This window comes from Colossoma macropomum, unplaced genomic scaffold (genome assembly GCF_904425465.1).
Source record: "Colossoma macropomum unplaced genomic scaffold, Colossoma_macropomum, whole genome shotgun sequence".
In the NCBI taxonomy this organism is placed as follows: domain Eukaryota; kingdom Metazoa; phylum Chordata; class Actinopteri; order Characiformes; family Serrasalmidae; genus Colossoma; species Colossoma macropomum.
In genome coordinates, this window is record NW_023494787.1 from 6,250,443 (window position 1) to 6,271,507 (window position 21,065).

General features: G+C 39.8%; 2 protein-coding genes across 2 annotated transcripts; both read right to left on the reverse strand.

Annotated features, from left to right (window-relative positions):
- Positions 1-1,625: 1,625 nt before the first annotated feature.
- LOC118805280 (XK-related protein 8-like) lies at positions 1,626-10,048 on the reverse strand. Its single transcript, XM_036565977.1, has 3 exons — positions 9,461-10,048; positions 5,822-6,006; positions 1,626-2,755 (listed from the first exon to the last, which is right to left on the reverse strand). Exons 1-3 carry the CDS (start codon positions 9,895-9,897, stop codon positions 2,031-2,033), a joined length of 1,347 nt encoding a protein of 448 aa, XP_036421870.1. The 5' UTR covers positions 9,898-10,048; the 3' UTR covers positions 1,626-2,030.
- A 2,615-nt stretch (positions 10,049-12,663) lies between these two features.
- Positions 12,664-19,276, reverse strand: LOC118805281 (XK-related protein 8-like). The gene is made up of 3 exons (XM_036565978.1): positions 18,339-19,276; positions 15,785-15,978; positions 12,664-13,952 (listed from the first exon to the last, which is right to left on the reverse strand). Exons 1-3 carry the CDS (start codon positions 18,650-18,652, stop codon positions 13,222-13,224), a joined length of 1,239 nt encoding a protein of 412 aa, XP_036421871.1. The 5' UTR covers positions 18,653-19,276; the 3' UTR covers positions 12,664-13,221.
- Positions 19,277-21,065: the final 1,789 nt, after the last annotated feature.

Consider the following 21,065-nt stretch of genomic DNA (forward strand, 5'->3'; position numbering starts at 1 on the left):
CCGACGAACATTTATAATTTTGAGATGAATTAATTTATAATCACTCCAGCTGGTTTCCTGATACGTTTAATCTGCAACGAGAAACTGACAAACACTAAAAAGTCTCTTAAAGTGGTGCAGCAGTTACATTCTCGCACCTCAGGCACGATTTAAGGTGGAACGAAAAAATTTTAACAAGAAGCTGGCGAATGAGAAGCGACTTCAGCCTCATAAAAAGTCAAATGTTGAGAGACATTTTACAAGAAACTGTTCTACTGCTGGAGATGCGAGATGCGAGAAAAGCAGCTATAGCTGAGCTAAAGCTTAAAGCAGAGCAAAGTGAGTCTGCATTTTCATTTGTATTATATTTTTAGTTCACACTTCCAGCCAAAATGGTACAATATTACTTCAATAAAATAGACATAAAATGTTGTGGCTCCCAAGGTGGTTTGAGTTTTGTTGAAAGGACAAAATGGCTCTTTTAAACATTTGTGACCATTTCCTGTTTCCCTGCAGTATAAATATAAGGTTACACACATTCACAATCACCTTATCATTCATCAACATGAATAAAATCAAAGAGCCATCGACTCAAATGAGACAGACGTTTGTGGACCTGCACAGATCAGGAAATGACGATAATAAATTAGTAATCAGTTAAAATTACCATTAAGCACAATCATGGCAATAATGAAAAGGCTTGAAAAACAGTTAAAAATTTGCCAAAAACAGGGCACATAATCATATCGCTCCCACGTTCAGTGAGGAGGAGGTGGAGAGGAACTGAAAGATTACAGATTTGAAACTGCAGTTTAGTTAAATCTTGGGTTTTAAAGTTTTGAAATCCACTCCCAGACTCCACCTCAATGACCGGAGGCTTTCTGGAAGAGTTCTACAAAAGAAGCAGACTTTCACCATGTTTGGTGAAAAGAAGGACAGCATTCAGTGAAAAGTGCCTGATACAAACTGTCAAGTATGGTGGTGAATCACTGATGTTTTGGGCTGTTTAGCTGCTGGTGGCCCAGGTGCTCTTCTGAATCAATGCCATAATGAATACCAGAGATTTTAACCCAAAATCCCTCAAAACGTTTGAAGCCTAAGACTGTCTAATAAAAGGTGAACTGAGCTCCACAGTTTAGAAGCAGAATAACTGAACAAGTCTCTCCATGTTTTCTGTATTTTACAGAAGGTGTTTGCAGAAGTTCAGTATCTGCAGATCTAAGATCATAAACAGACAGACACTCAGTGATGTAAGTGGTGCCTGAGCGATACAGGCAGCAAGTGCAGCTCTGTTTAAAACAGGAGTGATGTGATCTCCCTGATTTGTTTTTTGTTACGATCTGTGCTGCCGCATTTTGTACGAGTTGTAAAGGATGTATAGTTTTCTTAGGACGTCCAGTAAGAAGATCATTACAGTGATCAACTCTGCTGTAACAAATGAATAAACAAGTTTCTCTGCATCGCTCTGAGAGAGAAAAGGCTGAACTTTAGTGATATTTCTCAAATGATAAAGAGAAATGGTTAGTCTGTCCACAGAGTCTTGATCACCAGAAGGAATGGAAATGTATAACTGGGTGTCATCAGCGTAGCTATGAAAATTTATATTATGCTTCCCAATGATATCACCTAGAGGTAGCATGTACAAAGAGAAAAGTAAAGGCCCTAAAACTGAACCTTGAGGGACTCAAGTGTCTGAGCAGGTAAATCATTAACTGTGCTGGACACCAGCCCTCCAGGACCACAGCTGTGCATCCCTGCATTAAACCTTTATAACAAACATTCAGTAGAGTAGTAAAAGGCATAATCATCTTTTTCACCATAGTTTCAGAAAAACACAATAAAAGGATCCCATAGCACATGGAATGTGTTTGTAGTTTGACCAATAGTGTGGAAGATAAATATATAGTCTATATATAGTTTAAATAGGGCTAGGTTAAACATAGTCTTGGACTAGGACTAAATTACAATGTCAATTGTGTTTCACATAATGAATTTTGTTTAAGCTTAGTCTTGTGTCTTGGAAACCACCCATACATGGTAAATAGTCTAAATTAGTAATAGAAATTAACAGCCATGTTCCTCCTCCGTTTGTGGATGCCAGTGAAAATCTGTTTAGGTTCTGTTTCACGTTCAGGCATGATGGTCCCAAACTCTTCCACCTGAACCTCTGACTGAATCTGTGACATTGCATCTCTGACACTGAATATCAGTCTTGGGCGGCTGAGATGGAACTTCCAGTAGTAAAGCAGCTTTAAGAGGAGTCCAGTAATGTAAAGTGCAGGCAACACACCAATCAGCACATACGGATTAACTGGCAGAGGATTCAGACGAGCTGATTCCACAGATCTTTGCCAAAACCACAAACCCAATAGCAGCCCCATGTCGGCCCCCATGCACACATGGTAGATGATGCTCTTGACTTTAGTCTTTCCCTTTGATACGTTAAACCAGCTGAAGTACCAGATGAGTCCTACAGTGGCCCGATAGAGCCACTCACCTCCTTCAGTGTCCATGAAGTCCGTCTTCTGCCTCCAGGCCCAGAGAAACAGCAGCACCCACCAGGACAGGAAGTGAGCAGCGATGTAGCAGGGCAGGATGGAGGCAAAGAGGGCGACAGCAAGCACCCGAGGGGTAATCAGGAACAGGTTCCACAGGAAGAAAACTGCAGAGGAGGACCATCCCATCTTCTGATCTTCAGGAACAAATTTACGCATGTTGCGATGGTAGGACAGTAAACAAAAGGCAATGGCACCAAACGAACCAGCAATTTTTAGACCTGAGAAGAAAAAACGAGGACAATGTTGAACAGTTAATATAATTTAACTTATAAAGTGTGTCCCAAAGCAGCCTTACAGTAAAGCAAGTAGGGCTTACATGGAAGATATTTTGATGGTGTTTTTAAATGAATTGAATCTATTGTGCCAAATTATAAAGTGATCAGTACTAAAACAGCTCCTGATGTACTTCATCAGACATACGTATCAAAAACTAAAGCGTTCCACTGATCTCATGTTTCAGACCAGTTTAACTACAGAGATACAAAGACATTCTGAAATGATATCAGTTATGAACACTGGTTGTGTGCTCTATTAACAGGACTGCTACTAAATGTACACACACTAGCAAAGAGAGGACTTACTCAGTATCAGAATCTAATATCCTAAAATATACTAATCTTAATAAAGTGGTCTGTCAGATAAATTCTGAAATCACATTTCGTCACTGTCCAAAAAAAAGTGCATCTCCATTTTTGTCGATTCTTAGTTTTCTACGTCGTTTGAACATGGCGGCTGTCCTTTACATTGTGTGAAAATTTCATGACAAATGAACCAATAGAAAGGCTCCAAAATCACTTAGGATAAAACCCTTTTTACATTAATTCACATGGAATTTTTTGTCTTCTCTGGTAAAGTTACTCTTTTTTAGATACGTGTTGCACTTTACTTCACTGGTGTACATAATTATAAAACGAGTACAGCCATCTGAATTAGAGTAAATTTAAGTTGATCTTTAGTGAAACTGCTATTCACTTGTCAGTTTAGATTCGTTTGAGCCTGAGAGCTGATGAGCATCAAACTGCATGTCTAAATCATCACACACTTTACTCAACCCATGTCCAGTAGTTAAATAATATCTAACAGACTTGTTTGTGGTTTGTGACACTGTTTGATGTACTATTTTCTATACAAATGGACAAAAATAAATGGACAAAACAGCATTAGCGGCCATCTTACATCATGTTTATAGATAACAGTGTGTCATACAGTGTCATAAACCACATAAGCAAGTCTACTGGAGATCACTTAACATGACTAGAGGTGAGTGTGTGATGATTTAGGCAATGGCATTTGCATGATGCTAACTGGTGGAGTACAGGCTTCCATCACTTGTTAGTTTCATTAGCTTAGTGTCAATGCAAAACTAACTTCAGGCAAACTTCAGCAGCCAGTTGCACCAGTTTGAACGTAAACTGCCGCTACCTTCAAATATACGAGCTACTAGGATTTAACCGGTCGCACCAAGTGACATGTTTCAATGTAGCTTTAAATTATAAGTTAAAGCTTACACATACCCTGCAGTCGGTGTAAGCTCTGCCATAAAAAATCAGTTAAAAGCGCTGGTCGATTTGATCGATGGGAAGCTTGCAAGAAAAATACAAATACATCTCAGGTTGCATCAGCAACCAGTTCTATGGGGTAGATTATCGATCAGAGATCCTAGCCGCAGACTTACACAAGGACAGTAACGCTGACCTTTTTAAAATATAACTGACACAGGTAACATTACCTTTTTGTCATTCAGCAGATTCAAACAGTGATTACATTAGCCGCAGCTTCGTTAACATTACCGGCCATTCACTGATAAAGTGCCATTAAAAATGTTTGAACATCGGAACAATTCCAAGCACCAGAACTGAATAAATACACATATGAGAGACGGACGCTTTGAGGACACTTTACTGTACAACACAGTCTCTTTTTGAATTGTACGACCGACACATCTTATCCCTTTGATGTTCTGCTCAACTATTTGGTAGAGCACATTTTGAGTTACTATATATGCCACAAAGTGCCATCTCAATCTTTTGGTAGACGTGAATATTTAAAAAATTGTAGGGTCACGCAAAAAAAACACCAATTGTTTTTATTATTGCCCCAAACAAATAATAATAAAAAAAAAAATCCATTACTTTTTCCTTGGTGAGGACATTAAAGGGTTAAGCGAAGTCAATCTAGCACAGACAGAGAGAAACGTGAGTGATTTACTGCGTGTCGAGATCATGCGTGTAATGTTTCCTGTTTATGTCGGGTGGGGTTACTGATTAGCTGCGGAGAGTGTACCGTAAGTGTCTGTGGCGCAACCGAAATTCTGTGTGTTACTAGTTTGTACTAACTACTCTCAACGTAAGGTTCAGGATGGACTTCACACTCCATCTTACGATCAAACTTACATTCAGCTGGTGCAACTGGCTACAGATGTCTAGCCAGAGAACTTGTAGAGAGGAGAATTACCACTCTCTAATGTCTTCCGGGTTTCTCAAACGCTAGAGGGCGCTCCCAAGCGAGTCCAAAATCATAGTTTATAAATGATTAAACATTTTTAATGTAAAAGAATATATTCATTTCCTGAACACAGAACAGCATAAAACATTTTAACACCGCTGTTATATTTTTCAGAGCTTTTGAACTCGAGTTATAGGAGTTTAAAATGGTGCCTCATGTACATCTGTGATGTCTGTGAGTGCGAACAGCCAATGAGCTGTTCCACTCACCAACCAATCAGCACTCAGTAGCAGTAATGTTAGTGTCCTGCTGCCCAAAACCCGTTTACTGTAGAAAAAAGGAAACATACAGGTGAATTTTCTTTGCTTTTTAGTGAAATACATCCTTCTACTTTCTAAAATTAAAGGAAAGTTCTGGGCGAGAGATTAGAAACTATTTTAACTTTTCGTTTTTAGCTGTTGAGCTCCATTCACTCCCATTCATTGAGAACTCGCTCATGGGCACCCTCTGCTGTTTCGCAGTCCTGTTTTTGATATAATGGGGGAAACAGGAAGTGGCCAGGCTCCTCATAAACCAGCTCTGACGTCAACTTAATTCTAAGATGATGGACAAAGTGAAGTTTTTGCCATAGAAACAAACTCAGATGTCACAACTTGCAGAATCAACTCGAGCTATCGATATCAATTTAAAAAAGCTGCAAAATTTCACTGCTGGATTCGAGTGGCCTGCTTTTTAAGGTCTACTGTGACATCATGACGCAGCATCCAGAGGAGAATAAATGCAAATTGGCTGATTTTGTAAAGAAAAGGAAAGGAGGCAGTTTTAGATGTTGACCTGACCTTGTAAGAGCTGCAGCTCCTGCTCCTGGATGGTGATGCAGATCAGGATAACCAGCTGAGGGGCGCTTTCAGAAAAGGCCTCAATCAGGCGCAACATGCTCATGTCAGGGCTTAAGGATGCAGCTCCTCCCTGTTTGTTGTTTTGTTTAGGGTTGCATATGCTGATCTCCACCACACCTGCAAACCTACATGAGAATGAATGAATGAGTGAATTAAAATATAAATTAATTAAAAAAAAAACCTACTTCATAGCTGTCTTCAGATTTTTACCGATGGAAATCCTCTTTTGTTATCTTGGGATAACCCTCTGTTGCTTGTTGCTATTATGTGCTATTGAGTGGTGAAGCGTTGCTGATAACATGTACTTTAATCCTGCACTGTAAAAAATGGCTTGTCAGATCATTTACTTCATGTGGTAACAAGTAAATTAACTAGTTTATAGTTTATAGTTTTATTCAACCTAAGTAAATACTTTAACTTAACAGTTCTTTCAGTGAAAATTTGAATTGGAAAAAACTATTTCAATTGCTTGTTACTACATGAAGTTATTCTTTAGGTTGATCTGATGAGCCATATTTTACAGTGTGTAGAGTCACCACATCTTTCTGAGCTAACACTCGTGTTATCCCAGAGGAAAGAATCCTTTCTTAAAAATGTCTCAGAGACTTAGAGCAGATCTCAATATTATATTGATGAAGGATCACTGATTTCTGAATTGTTTCTCCTGAACCCCCCCTCAGGAGAAAAGAGGAGATTGACATCAGCATTTCACTGTGAGAAGTTCTGGAGATGAAGGAGAAAAGCGTAAGTTCTCCTTCGACGCTGATGAAGTGCTGAAAGAGTTCTGTAATATAGTATAGAGCTGTGTAAGAAATTGCTACGCAGCTAGCCACTGTTGGTCATCACAGTTTCAGTGTCACTGCTAAAAACCATAATCACTACACTAATGACCACCGCTGAGTCCGACAGAGATTTTTCAACATTGACAGGAATAAGACATTTACATGCAACACCATGAGGCAACGGGGTTAAATTCACTTGTTATGTCAGTTGAAAATAAATTCATTCATGGACTGGTGGACATCCACAGAAAAGTTACTGACCAGTTCGCCCAGATAAAAGATCATCATGTATCTTTTCTTTTCAAGCAATAAACGTCACTGGTGAGTCTATTTTGCACAAGTATTGCTGACCGATACATCATATTTTCATCTTCACGTAATATGAACATGCACGATAAACACATCGAAACCATGCCGCATGGCACACTGTGCAAAATATGCTCCTATATTAATAAATGCAGCCTTTCATGCATGTTGTGCAGCATCTAGGCAGAAAGTAAAGAATTACACTGTTTATGCTATAATATACAATCTAGGCTAATAAATCTACAAATGTTGTCTTAACTAGTACATGTACATCTGTGGGAAACACTTCACAGGTTTTTTGAGTTTATGACATAGAAGTCAACAGTTGTAATGTTAAAAGTAAAAATAGTGAATGAATATAGTGGAATGTTGGAAACGACATGACGTAATTGTCTGACTGGCCATAGGATTTATAGATATAAATCAGAAGAAATTTTGGTAACTCTTTCTATGAATGTCGCGTTTGTAAGCATCTATAAACACATTCATAACATGTTATAATGCATTGATAAACATGGCTATAAATATTTATAAAAATGCATTACATGTTATAGCCATGCTTATTATGCATTATGAATTGCTAACATAAGTGAAGCATACTGTACTAAAGCCTCCTCCAGTGTTAAGAGTGAGGCTTCAAGTTGAAGTATTTACTGAAGGATTTACTGAAACACTAAAACATACACAATAAAGCACATTACAGGCTTCAAATGTCAGAGTTTAAACTAGAGCTGCCATCAGTGTTTTACCCAATGTGGGAAAGTCAATGTACACCACTGTTAGCCTGGCACTAACTTAACACTGCATTCCAATAGAATGCTAACAGAAATTAGCATTACTGTACTGTAGTGTAGTGTAGTGATGCTACAGAGTGAAGGTTTCTATGACGTTAGAACCAGTGAGGGAACAAATTACAATCACAGCACTCTACTATCTCACCTCTCCCTCTCCAGGCCTTCACTCCACAGTAACTTCACGCTCAGTGTGATGTCAGAGGGGGTTCAGGGGAGAGGCTGATGGATACTTGGTTTGCTGTGACGTAACATTTAAAGTGACAGCGCTGGTTAAGAAAAGCGCATTGTAGCAGTAATTCTAGGCTGGTCAGCCTGTTTGGAGCATCTGAATATTCAGGACTGAAGCCCCAAAGATGCAGCCCTAACAGCACCAGCACTGAGAAATAAAATATTGGAAATCCTGTTAATTGGAAGTTCTGTTACACTCTTAAAGACGGTTCTTCAAGGGTTCTTTAGCAAAGACAATGTTTCTATCTAGCACCAAAATGGTTCTTCTGTTGTTAGAAGCTTGACATCTTTACAATAGCAGAACCCTTTAATTCTCCATCAGTCTGAAGAACCATTTCACCATGCAAAGAACCCTTTAAACATGCAAAAGGTCCTCTGAGTGTTCATGGTTCTATATAGAAGCACTGTCTTTACTGAAGAACCACTGAAGGACCATCTTTTGTAAGGAGAAACTCCATCCATTTTGCAAAATTAATTAATCATTTAATGATTTAGATGTAAACAAAATCATTCAGAGTAGTTCGGTGTGAAATGCGCCTTTCTAGAGAAATTTAGAGACAAAATCGTTCACCATTATAGTACTAGGAACCAGAGGTCCATATGTCTACACTACAAATATCACCATTTTATCTGCTAAACAAAATGACCACTGAACTTACATGTGTCCTGTAAGTTTTTATATGTCACACTGATAATGGTAATTTAAAATTTGGGTACTATTTTTACCTAATAACAATAAGCCCTGAACGCCTTGTGGGGAACGGTCTGACTGCAGAGCCGCAGATTTACACACCGGCAGTTTCACTACAGCAGAAACTGGAATCTAAGTAAGAAACGTTTGTGAGCCACCTTGCATATATCACTGTTAGCCGTTAGCTTAGAACAGACTGTCTAACTTGGGACATGCAAAAAAACAAAAAAAACTACCTTGCTATCCTACCCTGTAAACTGGTGAGCAGAGTAGCAAGTAGTTTGTTGTTGAGACCAGCACTTTCCATTTGCCCTGGGCTGCTCTGCGTCGGCGCCGGCAGGTTCTCTCTCTCTCTCTCTCTCTCTCTCTCTCTCTCTCTCTACACTAAAAATACGTTTTAGGCCAAAACTTTATAACAAAACTATCACAAAACAATGTCTCAGGTCTCAAGCCATGCATTCATGACCATTTTGTGTAATAACCTAACGGGATGTAGCTTTTAGAGCCATTAAACACATCAGACGTCTGGTTCCTAGTACTATAATGGTGAACAACTCTGACTCTGTAAATTTCTCTGGAAAAACGCATTTCACACCGAACCACTCTGAATGATTTGGTTCACATCTAAACCATTAAATGATTAAGTAATTTTACAACCTCGGTGGAGTTCCCCTTTAAGAGTGAGCTAACAATAGTGCTTGTTTTGTTTGTATTGTTGATTGTACTGATTTGTCTAATATGTAAAGGAGGCAAAGAGAAAACTAAATCTGTCCCAAACCTGAGGAACATTCCCAGCTGAAAGACGTGAAGAAGTCCAATTAAACCATGACTGCTCGCAAATTTCTCTACTCTGCTCTCCAGAGTCTCCTTATAGTCCGAATACCACATCCAGCTGTACACCTGCGCTAGGACGGAGGAGGCCAGCAGCAGGGCTATCAACAGCCCCACATAAACATACTCCCCTTTCTGATACAATGACACAATGTTCCACACGTCCAGCACCACGTCCACCAGGAAAAAGATGAAACCCAGCAGAGGACGCAGGATGGGTGGCAGTGGACACTTGGGAGAACAGCCTTTTGCCATGGTGTAAGGTTGTATCACACCTCCTGATCTTGACCTGTAATTCACTGCTGCACCTGAGAAGAGCAAAGTACTCGGCGCACAGAAAGTGCTCTGGAACGTCCACACCTTCTGTCTACATTCCTGCGTCATTGACTATGCCTTAGGCACACACACACACACACACCCACACACACACACACAAACACACACACAGTATTTCCCACAGTGAGTGTGTTTACATGCGCTTTATAATCTGATCATTATCAGTCTTCGGCAGTTATCTGATTATTCAAGTAGTTCTATAAACAGCACACTGTGATTTCTTAGATCGGATTAAGGTCTAGAAATCTGACAATAGAGTTGGATTTGAGCTCAGTTCTGCAGGCCATGTAAACACTCACCCTGATCTCTTTCATCTGCGCATGAGCAAAAACAAAGCAGCGTCCCGGAAACAGCACGCAGTGTGTAACACAGCCCGGACAAGATGGCAACAAAACACTTTTGGAGCAACATGAAGAATTTAGCAAAATGCAGAATTTCAATGGTCCTCATCGGTCAAACTCAACCGCTAAAAGGGCCATATTAAAAAATATCAACAAATCCGAGGGCCAGAGAGCGTTTATATTTAAATACATCAAAACATCAACAGCAAAATGTAGCCGCTAGTAGTGAACCTTCAAATATTACATGTAAATACTTGATATATTTAGGCTACATTAGCTACATTTACATTTACAGCACTTAGCAGATGCTCTTATCCAGAGCGACTTACAAAAAGTGCTTTGTCTATCCAGAGAAAGTATCTTTGCTAGTTACTAGTAGTTATTTTGCTCAAGTCAAACTGAAGAAAATGTCTTTTAAAAAAAACTCTTAACAGAAAAGACCAACATGATTGTTGCTCTACTAGCTCAGAATAAAAACAGGAAACAAGAAAATCATGAAAAAGTGTACACAGGAGCTTTAACTCTGCTAAAATGTGCAGTAGCCTCTGCACTTTTGAGACCTCTGAAAAACATGTAATGGATGAATTCTAATATACAGTCATATTCAAACGTTAGGGCACCCCTGGCCAAATTACATGTTTTGCTGATTCCCATGTTTATTACTGTTTATTTCATGAATGTAACATATTGGAACAATAAATGTAGCCTGTGCAAAAGTTGTGGTACATTTTATATTTTATGTTTGTTTCAATGTGTTAATCTCAGCAAATAAATAGTCAATGTGCACTAAAATCTGCAGAAATTGTCATATTTAAGTTTGTTTCCTGTAGAGAATATGTTGATTTATTTTCACTTAGAAAATCAACAAAAAATGTCGACCATGGGTATTCAAACTTTTGCATCACATCCCTCATCCCTAGGTAGAACTATGGGGGTATATGGGAGTATGAATGATAATGCAGACTGACTAGTAGATGGCAATATAACTGCAGCCTGTAAAAAAGTCTCACTGCTTTGAGTTTAGCATCAAACTGGTGCAACATAAGTCATTTACTGAAATCTTCAACCCTGGGGCTACTATTGCACTGTTCATCACAAATCTGTTACATAAATACACCGATCAGACATAACATTATGACCACCTCCTTGTTTCTACGCTCATTGTCCATTTTATCAGCTCCACTTACTATATAGGTGCACTTTGTAGTTCTACAGTTACAGACTGTAGTCCATCTGTTTCTCTGCATACTTCGTTAGCCCCCTTTTACCCTGTTCTTCAGTGCTCAGGACGCCCATGGACCCTCACAGAGCAGGTACTATTTGGGTGGTGGATCATTCTCAGCACTGCAGTAACACTGATGTGGTGGTGGTGTGTTAGTGTGTGTTGCACTGGTACAAGTGGATCAGACTGCTGGAGTTTTTAAACACCTTAGTGTCACTGCTGGACTGAGAATAGTCCACCAATCAAAAATATCCAGCCAACAGTGTCCTGTGGGCAGCGTCCTGTGACCACTGATGAAGGACTAGAGGATGACCAACACAAACTGCACAGCAAGAGATGAGCTATCGTCTCTGACTTTACATCTACAGGGTGGACCAACAACGCAGGTGCGTCTAATAGAGTGGACAGTGAGTGGACACAGTGTTTAAAAACTCCAGCAGCACTGCTGTGTCTGATCCACTCAGACCAGCACAACACACACTAACACACCACCACAACGTCAGTGTTACTGCAGTGCTGAGAATGATCCACCACCCAAATAGTACCTGCTCTGTCCATGGGCGTCCTGAGCACTGAAGAACAGGGTAAAAGGGGGCTAACGAAGTATGCAGAGAAACAGATGGACTACAGTCTGTAACTGTAGAACTACAAAGTGCACCTATATAGTAAGTGGAGCTGATAAAATGGACAATGAGCGTAGAAACAAGGAGGTGGTCATAATGTTATGCCTGATCGGTGTATATTACACATTTCAATCTTTTTCTGAAACAAAAAAATTACTCCATATATATATATATATATATATATATATATATATATATATATACATACATATATATATGGAGTATAAGAGTGAAGGTTCTGTTGTCGTGACTCACTCACAGTTTGACCCAGACTAAATAAAATTTCAGCTGAACACCAGAACCAATAATAAGAGAATAATAAGAGAACTTAACACAAAAACATACTAAACACTGACTGGCAGCATATTATTTATAAAATAACCTCCCAAAAAAATAGATTGTTAAAAAGCTTCTACATCAACATAGCTTTGAAAAAACATCATTAATATAGGATTAATGTAGGATCCCTTTATAGTAAGTGTCACACATCCCTCTGATCCTGCTTCTCCCATGGACTCTAAATCCCAGAACTCCCTGGGAGATCACATGACTGTGGCACCATCACCACCGGTCGTTGTTCAGCTTCACCTGAATACTGATATGCCTCACCTGTTTCTTGTTTTATGTGATCTGTTAAATAGTATCTGGGCTTTAGTTTAGTTCATTGTGAGGTGTTGCTTCTATTTCTAGAGCTACTGAGCGTTGGTTCCTGTACTTTGTCTCACTGTTAACTGGACTTTATTTCTGTTCTTTCTGACTTTGTTTTTGCCTTCTCTCTTTGGACTTGTTTGCCTGGATTTTTGTCGTCTGTTGTGTTTGTTGTCTTTGTGTGTCTGATCTGTCCTGGTTCTGACCTATGCCTGTTTTTTGACCATGTCTTTGGAAAATCCTCTCAACAGTAAAGCCTGTTTTGGTTATTTTTACCACGAACGTCTGACTGATTCTGTCCCTTAACAGTATGAATATAACACTATAAAAGGATCCTACAGCACCAGGAATATTTTTGTTGTTTGGGAAGCGCAGTAACAGATAAAAATACAGTCTGTATGTAGCTACATTCAGATATTGGCATTATGTCATTATGACTAAATTGTGATGCCAGTTGTGTCGCACCATTAAACACCTCATTTAGGCTTAGGCCTAATCTGGGTCTAGGAATCTAGCTGTAGATATTATAAAGTCTAAATTAGTAGTAAAAATTAATAACCATGTTTCTCATCCTCTTCCAGGTGCCAGAAACAGTCTGTTGGTATTCCAAGTCAGCGGAAACCATCTCAACCGAATCATCTGCTTCTGAAGCTCTTCTAGGTAACTGAATCTGTGGTGTCTCATCTCTGTCCTTGAATCTCAAACTTGGGCAGTTGGGATGGAACTTCCAGTAATAAAGCAGTTTTAGTAGGAGTCCAGTGATGTAAAGTGCAGGCAATGCACCAATCAGCACATACGGATTAAATGGCAGAGGATTCAGACGAGCTGAATCAACAGATCTTTTCCAAAACCACAAGCCCAATAGCAGCCCAATGTCGGCCCCCATGCACACATGGTAGATGATGCTCTTGACTTTAGTCTTTCCCTTTGATACCTTAAACCAGCTGAAGTACCAGATGAGTCCTACAGTGGCCCGATAGAGCCATTCACCTCCTTCGTTGTCCATGAAGTCCGTCTTCTGCCTCCAGGCCCAGAGAAACAGCAGCACCCACCAGGACAGGAAGTGAGCAGCAATGTAGCAGGGCAGGATGGAGGCAAAGAGGGCAACAGCAAGCACCCGAGGGGTAATCAGGAACAGGTTCCACAGGAAGAAAACTGCAGAGGAGGACCATCCCATCTTCTGATCCTCAGGAACAAAGTCACGCATGTTGCAATGGTATAACAACACACTGATGGCGATGGACATTAGTGAACCAGCTATTTTAAAACCTGGAGAGGAAAAAAACAAGAGGAAATTATTGCCACTTGTATTTACGTTTATTTTAATATAATCAAATGTTTAGCGTTTTTACAGGCAAAAACACACTTATTATCAAGATATAGTTTTAAACAGATTTCATGGCTGAAACTTTTGCACAGTGCTTTCTGGAGTGAGGCAGATGAACAGTGAACAGAATTTCAGATGTTGATGCGCATTCAGTTCACAGTTCTAACATCTACCTCCACTCTAGTGCTCTCTGTGGTGTTTTAGATGGATAAATGGTGAACACATGCAGATGTCTTGAATTTTTCTTAATTCCCAAAATAAGAACTGCCCACAGATGCATTCTTTCATAGCTACTGTTGAGACTAGACAAACTTTACATTGAAATGTTGACAAAAAATCCATTCTACATAATGAGAAATTGTACTGAATGACATAGTTTTTTTTAATCTAAATTCCTAAATTTACAGTGCGGTATTTGTTTCAAACAATATGCATTCTGTATGGATGTGAGAGGATAAACTGGGTGGAGTTCTATGCTGTGTAACTGTGCTATGCATAACCTATCACTGCTGTCAGAGCAAAACCCTGTATCTCCAAAACGGCAACTTTACAGGAGAAAGAAAAAACCTACTTTACTTTTAATGTCAGTCAATGGAACCATTGTCATTTGGATCATTTTTGTCAGGTAAAAGGAAACGGGTAATTTTCAAATTATGTCCAAAACTGAAAAACGTCAGAAATGGAGATTTTGTTCCTATAACAGCTCTATGTTTTATGCTTGACTTTACTAATGTAACTCAAGGCAACGTAGCGCTTGCAGTTTTGCCTTAATGTCTGTATCTCTGGCAAGTACGAAGAGGAGAATGTTGGCAGTAACTTCACCCACATACAGTAGCTGGTGGCGTAAGCTGTAATGTTACGTTAGCTAGCCAGCCAGCTGAAGCCAATCATTTACATTTACAGCATTTGCCAGACGCTGTTATCCAGAGCAACTTACAATTTGATCATTTTACACAAGTAGGCGAGGGAGTGTTAGGAGTCTTGCCCAAGGACTATATAGGATATAGTGTAGGGTGCTTACCCGGGTGGGGAATTGAACCCCAGTCTACAGCATAGAAGGCAGAGGTGTTACTCACTATACTATATCACAATCCATCAGATGTTTATCCCTAAAACCCCCAAAAAACCTACACCCGATCTATCCTAAAAGTGTGGCCATTCACTTGTAAACAAAATACATATTATTTGGAATAATTGCTTATTAATATCCTACTAAAGTACATATTTTGTTGTGTGTTACAATTTCTTATTAGGTTGACAGGGCTATTATCGTTCACCAAAACTATTACTATGAAAACTAGCAGTAAACTAAAACTGCAATGTCCACAACAACACAAACAAAAACCAAATAGAGCTGAATGGAGGGAATGGAGTAATGTATAAGTAATGCTAAAAGCTAAAAAGCTAAAAGTGACACACTTTCTGCATCTCTGAGTCTATTGCTTTGATGCATTAAATGCTTGTCGATGTATACAGTGTATAGTAACTGTATTTTGGTCTGTAATAAATTAAACTAACAATGCACAACAATTTAGAAACTGTAGATTTTAAACTGTTAATCCTGCCCTTGTCAAATACCTACTATCACAGCTTTTACCATAATGCTAAAAATTAAAACTGAAACTAAATAAAAAACTAAATAAAAAGTAACCAGAAATAAAACGACTGGGATCCGCATTCTGTAAAGCGTTCTGCTAGAGAAAGACTGCATGTATGGATGGAACATGGACGTGTGAGTTCTTTAACAGGGAGGAATTTTAGAAGTTGATCTGACCTGTAAAAAGCTGCAGCCCCTGCTTCTGCATGGTGAACGTGATCATCAGAACAAGCTGCGGGACGCTTTCAGAAAACATCTCAAACAGCCGCAGCACGCTGAGGTCGTGCTTCAGAAACACAGCTACTCCTTCTTGGGAGCGGTCGCTTCTTTGTATAATTTTGCAGATGGAGATTTCTACCAAACTGGCAAACCTACATGGAAATGAATGAATGAATGAATACAAAACAGATCTACAATCAGTAGATTGCAACTGTCTTCACTTTTCCATTTTATCAGCTCCACTTACTATATAGGTGCACTTTGTAGTTCTACAGTTACAGACTGTAGTCCATCTGTTTCTCTGCATACTTTGTTAGCCCCCTTTTACACTGTTCTTCAGTGGTCAGGAACCCCATGGACCCTCACAGAGCAGGTACTATTTGGGTGGTGGATCATTCTCAGCACTGCAGTAACACTGATGTGGTGGTGGTGTGTTAGTGTGTGTCGCGCTGGTCTGAGTGGATCAGACACAGCAGTGTTGCTGGAGTTTTTAAACACCTCAGTGTCACTGCTGGACTGAGAATAGTCCACTAACCAAAAATATCCAGCCAACAGCATCCTGTGACCACTGATGAAGGACTAGAGGATGACCAACACAAACTGTGCAGCAATGAATGAGCTATTGTCTCTGACTTTGCATCTACAAGGTGGACCAACAAGGTAGGAGTGACACAGCACTGCGGTGTCTGATCCACTCGCACCAGCACAACACACTAACACACCACCACCACGTTACTGCAGTGCTGAGAATGATCCACCACCCAAATAGTGGTGCTTTGTGGGGGTCCTGTGGGGGTCCTGACCACTGAAGAACAGGGTAAAAGGGGGCTAACAAAGTATGTAGAGAAACAGATGGACTACAGTCTGTAATTGTAGAACTACAGGGTGCTCTTGTATAGTCAGTGGAGCTGATAAAATGGACGGTAGGAGCAAAAATTGTTATTTGGGTTTGCATGTGTCTCATATATTGAAATGACAGGAAATAAAGAGCTGGATGGGTGTTGATGAGTGCATGGCCTGGTTTTTTGAGTTAAGCTCAAGACAAAAACAGCCATTATAGAGCGGCTAATTACAAAGCTCTCCCTACTGTTAGAAGAAGACCGGATCAAGGAAAATGTAATGTAATTATTTTTTCTCTGTAATACTTTACTGGTTCCTCTAATACTGTTATGCAAATGTTTTATTTCAAGCGTAAAACATTTATGAGCCGGATGTGTATCTGGGTTTGTATGTGTCTCATGCTCCTTTTTTTTTTGTTTGAGTTAACCCCATCTAGTGGCTGGACTAGATGAGCCACTGGCAGAATGAGGCGGGTGATGCTACCTGGAGAGTGTGGTCAGAGCAGGAAGAGACCATCACACTTCCTCAAGTCCAGGCTGCTACAAACACTGCTCCTGCTTTGTTTAAGATAATCCTTAGTTTATGTTTGGACTTCTTATTTTCATTTAAGCTTTGAGCGTCTAAACGTTCTATTCTTCTGTCATTTGAAATAAATAGTGTTTTTTTTTTTTGTTTGTGGATCTTTCTGAGGACCTTGGATTAATTTGGATGTAGAGAGTCAGGCATTTTTGCTCACCACCATAGTGGTTATCATAGGACAATGAGTGTAGAAACAAGGAGGTGCTTTTAATGTTATGGCTGATCGGTGTCTTTATGTAAGCTTCATGGTTTGTTTTCATCTGTATATTCAGGACTGTGTAAAAAGTCCCTCCAGTATATTCAGTGTATGTTTTAAAAATAGTTACCAGTACCAAAATAATAAAATTGTGGTAAAAATTGAAATTTCAGTGCATTTAAATGTTTCTTTTTGTAATTTAATTTTTCCTTTCAGTTATCTTTTACTTGTTTTTTTCTTGACACTGGGACTAAATAACATTAAGGGATTTCTTGGATACCTCAGTGAGTAAAAACACTTCTGCTCTCCATAATTTTCAATATCAGATGTGATCACTGTATTAGTACAGCTTCAGGTTCTTTACAGACCAAACCAGTTTTACAACATACAGTCTGTCAGTGGCATCTTAGACTGTCTAGAAAATGAGCCTAGATCCATTCTTAAGTAAAGTAAGTAATGGAACCCACCCAGCCGCCCCAGCAAAACACCTTTTAAACTGTTCATAAGTTACTTTCCATTCTTTTCCATGTATAATGTAATGAGTGAGATCTGATTGGCTGTCTTGTAGAGAATAAAGTATCTTTGTAATTTCCCCAAATTCCCACAGCCTGGGTGGTGGCATTAGAGTTATGCCCGTGGACACACTTAATGACAATGACAACATGCTGCATGGCTGTGTCTACTAGCAGGTTTTGTTATTCTGCTAATATTAGGTGGACTATTACTGAGATCTGGGTTCAGCCGGTTACAGAAAGCCATTCACTCCACAGTTCTGACTGTTTGACTGTAAAAACTGCACAGACTCCAGATTTATACAGAATTAAAATCACTTCACAGCGATTCTGCCAGACTGTGAAAACTACTAATTCTACAGGAAGCTACAAAATCTGTCCATACCTGAGGAACAGTCCCAGCTGAACGACGTGCAGTGGTCCTATTAAACCGTACTCCCTCGCAAATTTGTCTATGCTCGCAAATTTGCCTGTGCTGGTTTCAGGGTCCGAGTACCAGATCCAGCTGAAAACATGAACTAGGATAGAAGAGCAGAGCAGCAGAGCTATCAACACTCCCATATAAACATACTGCCCATCCTGATACAGCGACATGATGGCCCACACGTCCAGCGCCACGTCCAACAGGAAAAACAGTGTACTGAGCAGAGAGAGCAGGCAGGCTGATAATGGAAAATGGAAAGGAAAGGTTTCCTCCATGGTGTGAGCTTGTTTGAGGTCTCTGGTCTTTGTCTGTAATCCAGTGCTGCACTGAACTAAATACTTTCAGCACAAACTGAAAGTAAATTCTTTCCTTAACTTTAACTTTAACACACTCAAACCCTCTCACACATTCCTCTGTTATGTCTTTCATCATTCCTTACGCCCACACACGATGTCAGTGTCACTGTTAGTATGAGAATGCCTAGGATACTAATTTCATAAGGAACAACCAGTATTGAAAACGGGAAAATGAATAATTTTTCATTGTTGGTTCTGTTATTGTCAGTGGAAAAATCAAGAAATAGCTTATAATTTCACAAACTAATCATAAAATCAAATAACAAAATAACCACAGTGGAATTAAGGGTCTCAAACATAAATGTAGTTATGTGATAACTGAAGTTTGGGGGGAGGAGCATGGCTGAAACCCCTCCTCCTTCCAATCCAACGCCCTATAAATTCACATCTACACCTTCCCGTGACGAAGTGTTCGCAATCCCCACCGCCACCCCGTCTCCTCCCTGTTCCTCAGTCCTGCTACAGCTATGAGGGGGGGTGGGGTCTGGCCTTCTAGCTACAGGCAGAAGCTGCCCACAACTCCAGCCCAAGTTCTCAGAGTTCTCCCCTCCCTCAATCAGTCTTCCCTCATACTACCACCATCATGTTGAAGGCCTGGTCTGAACTCACTAAATATTTATTTCGCTTCAACTGGGAATAAACATGCGGAGTGCATGAATGGTTGCAGTAGCTCAGAAATCAGGTGGGCCCAGTTGAAAAAATTACAAACACAGGAAAAGGTATTCCATATATACATATTCCTCAGGAGGTGGATCTTTGAAACCTGCCGATGTGCTTGATCTAGACACCTGTTATTCATTCATTAATTTTTGATAAGTTTCTGAGCTGGCAGCATGGGGTTGCCTCGCAGCAAGAAGGGCCTGGGTTCAATTCCCCGGCCGGGTGACCAGGGTCCTTTCTGTGTGGAGTTTGCATGTTCTCCCTCCCACAGTCCAAAGACATGTAGCCAGGCCAACTGGAGATACTAAACTGGCCCTGGGTGTCAATGTGTGTCTGCCCTGTGAAGGACTGGCAGCCTGTCCAGTGTGTTTCCTACCATCCGCCCAATGAACCCTGGGATAGGCTCCTGGGTTCATCCTCAGCCCTGGTTCTTTCTGCATGTTCTCTTTTTGCAAAACATGCACATTTGATGAACTGAGGACTCTAAATTTCCCTTACGTTTGAATGCAAGTGTGCTGTTAGCTCTGTGACGGACCATTTCCCTGCTTTCCACCCATTGCATGCTGGGATACATTCGAGTCCTTTCAGACCTTTTCCTCCATGTACTGTTTTTGTAGTTCAGTGACTCGGTGTAGTGTACGCCTCAGTGTGACTTTCAAAAATACAGTGTCACTGTATTTTTCTCTCACACACTCTTCCTCAAGGCATTTATATGACCATATGATTTCTATACACACAACAAATTCACATTCTGATCAGAAAACATAATAACAAACTCTTTCAGCTGGTTGTTTGCCATATGAGTGTGTTTCTAAATGTGGTGAGTGGATTGTGGGGAGGTTGAGTTGTAAGGATGTGTGTTTTTCTCATCTCTGTTCACCATTTTCTCTGTAAAACACTGTGGATCAACTTCATTTAACTTGAATCAAGCATTATAGCAAAAGTACCTATATTTTTTACTCGCACAGTTTCTGAAATGTGGAAATCAAAGCATCTGAACAGCAGATAAAGGTCTATTCCAGTTTAATGTAACACAATCAATAGAAACTATTTTAAAAATACATTAGAATTTATTAATATTAACCCACTCTTAACCTCTTATTGTGCAGCGGTCATTGTTTTTTCAGCAATGTCCTCACTGGTAATCAGGTTTTACCATCACTAAGCAGGAACTGATAGTAAGTCCTCACTAAATCACATGGCAGGAAGTTTCTGCTTCACTGCTTCTCTTCAGGTTGAGACTTTCAAGCCCGTTGAAAAGACTGAAAGCTCATCATTCTCACTTCTACTACTTCCTGCCTGGACTGTCGTAATGCTGAACGTTTTCCTGACTTTGTCTTTTCTCATTTTACTTTTGTCAGATTCATTAGTGTATGTGCTTTTACTCACTGTGACATCACTGAGTGGGTGTGGCCAGAGCCACAAACATGCCTGATAGTTAAAAAAAAGCAGTGTAGCTTTGTACTCTTTCTAAAAAAAAAGACTATGCACTATGTTTGATGTAAGGAACAATGTTTGCTAAATTCGTATTCAGAATTAAAGAGTTTTAATGTAAAAGTACACAAAAATTTAAAACTAGTCAGATTCCCCTTAAAAGTACAAAGGAAAAACATTAAATTGTTAGTGTCAACATAAACCTTCATATAATGTGCTGCACATTTATTTACGGACT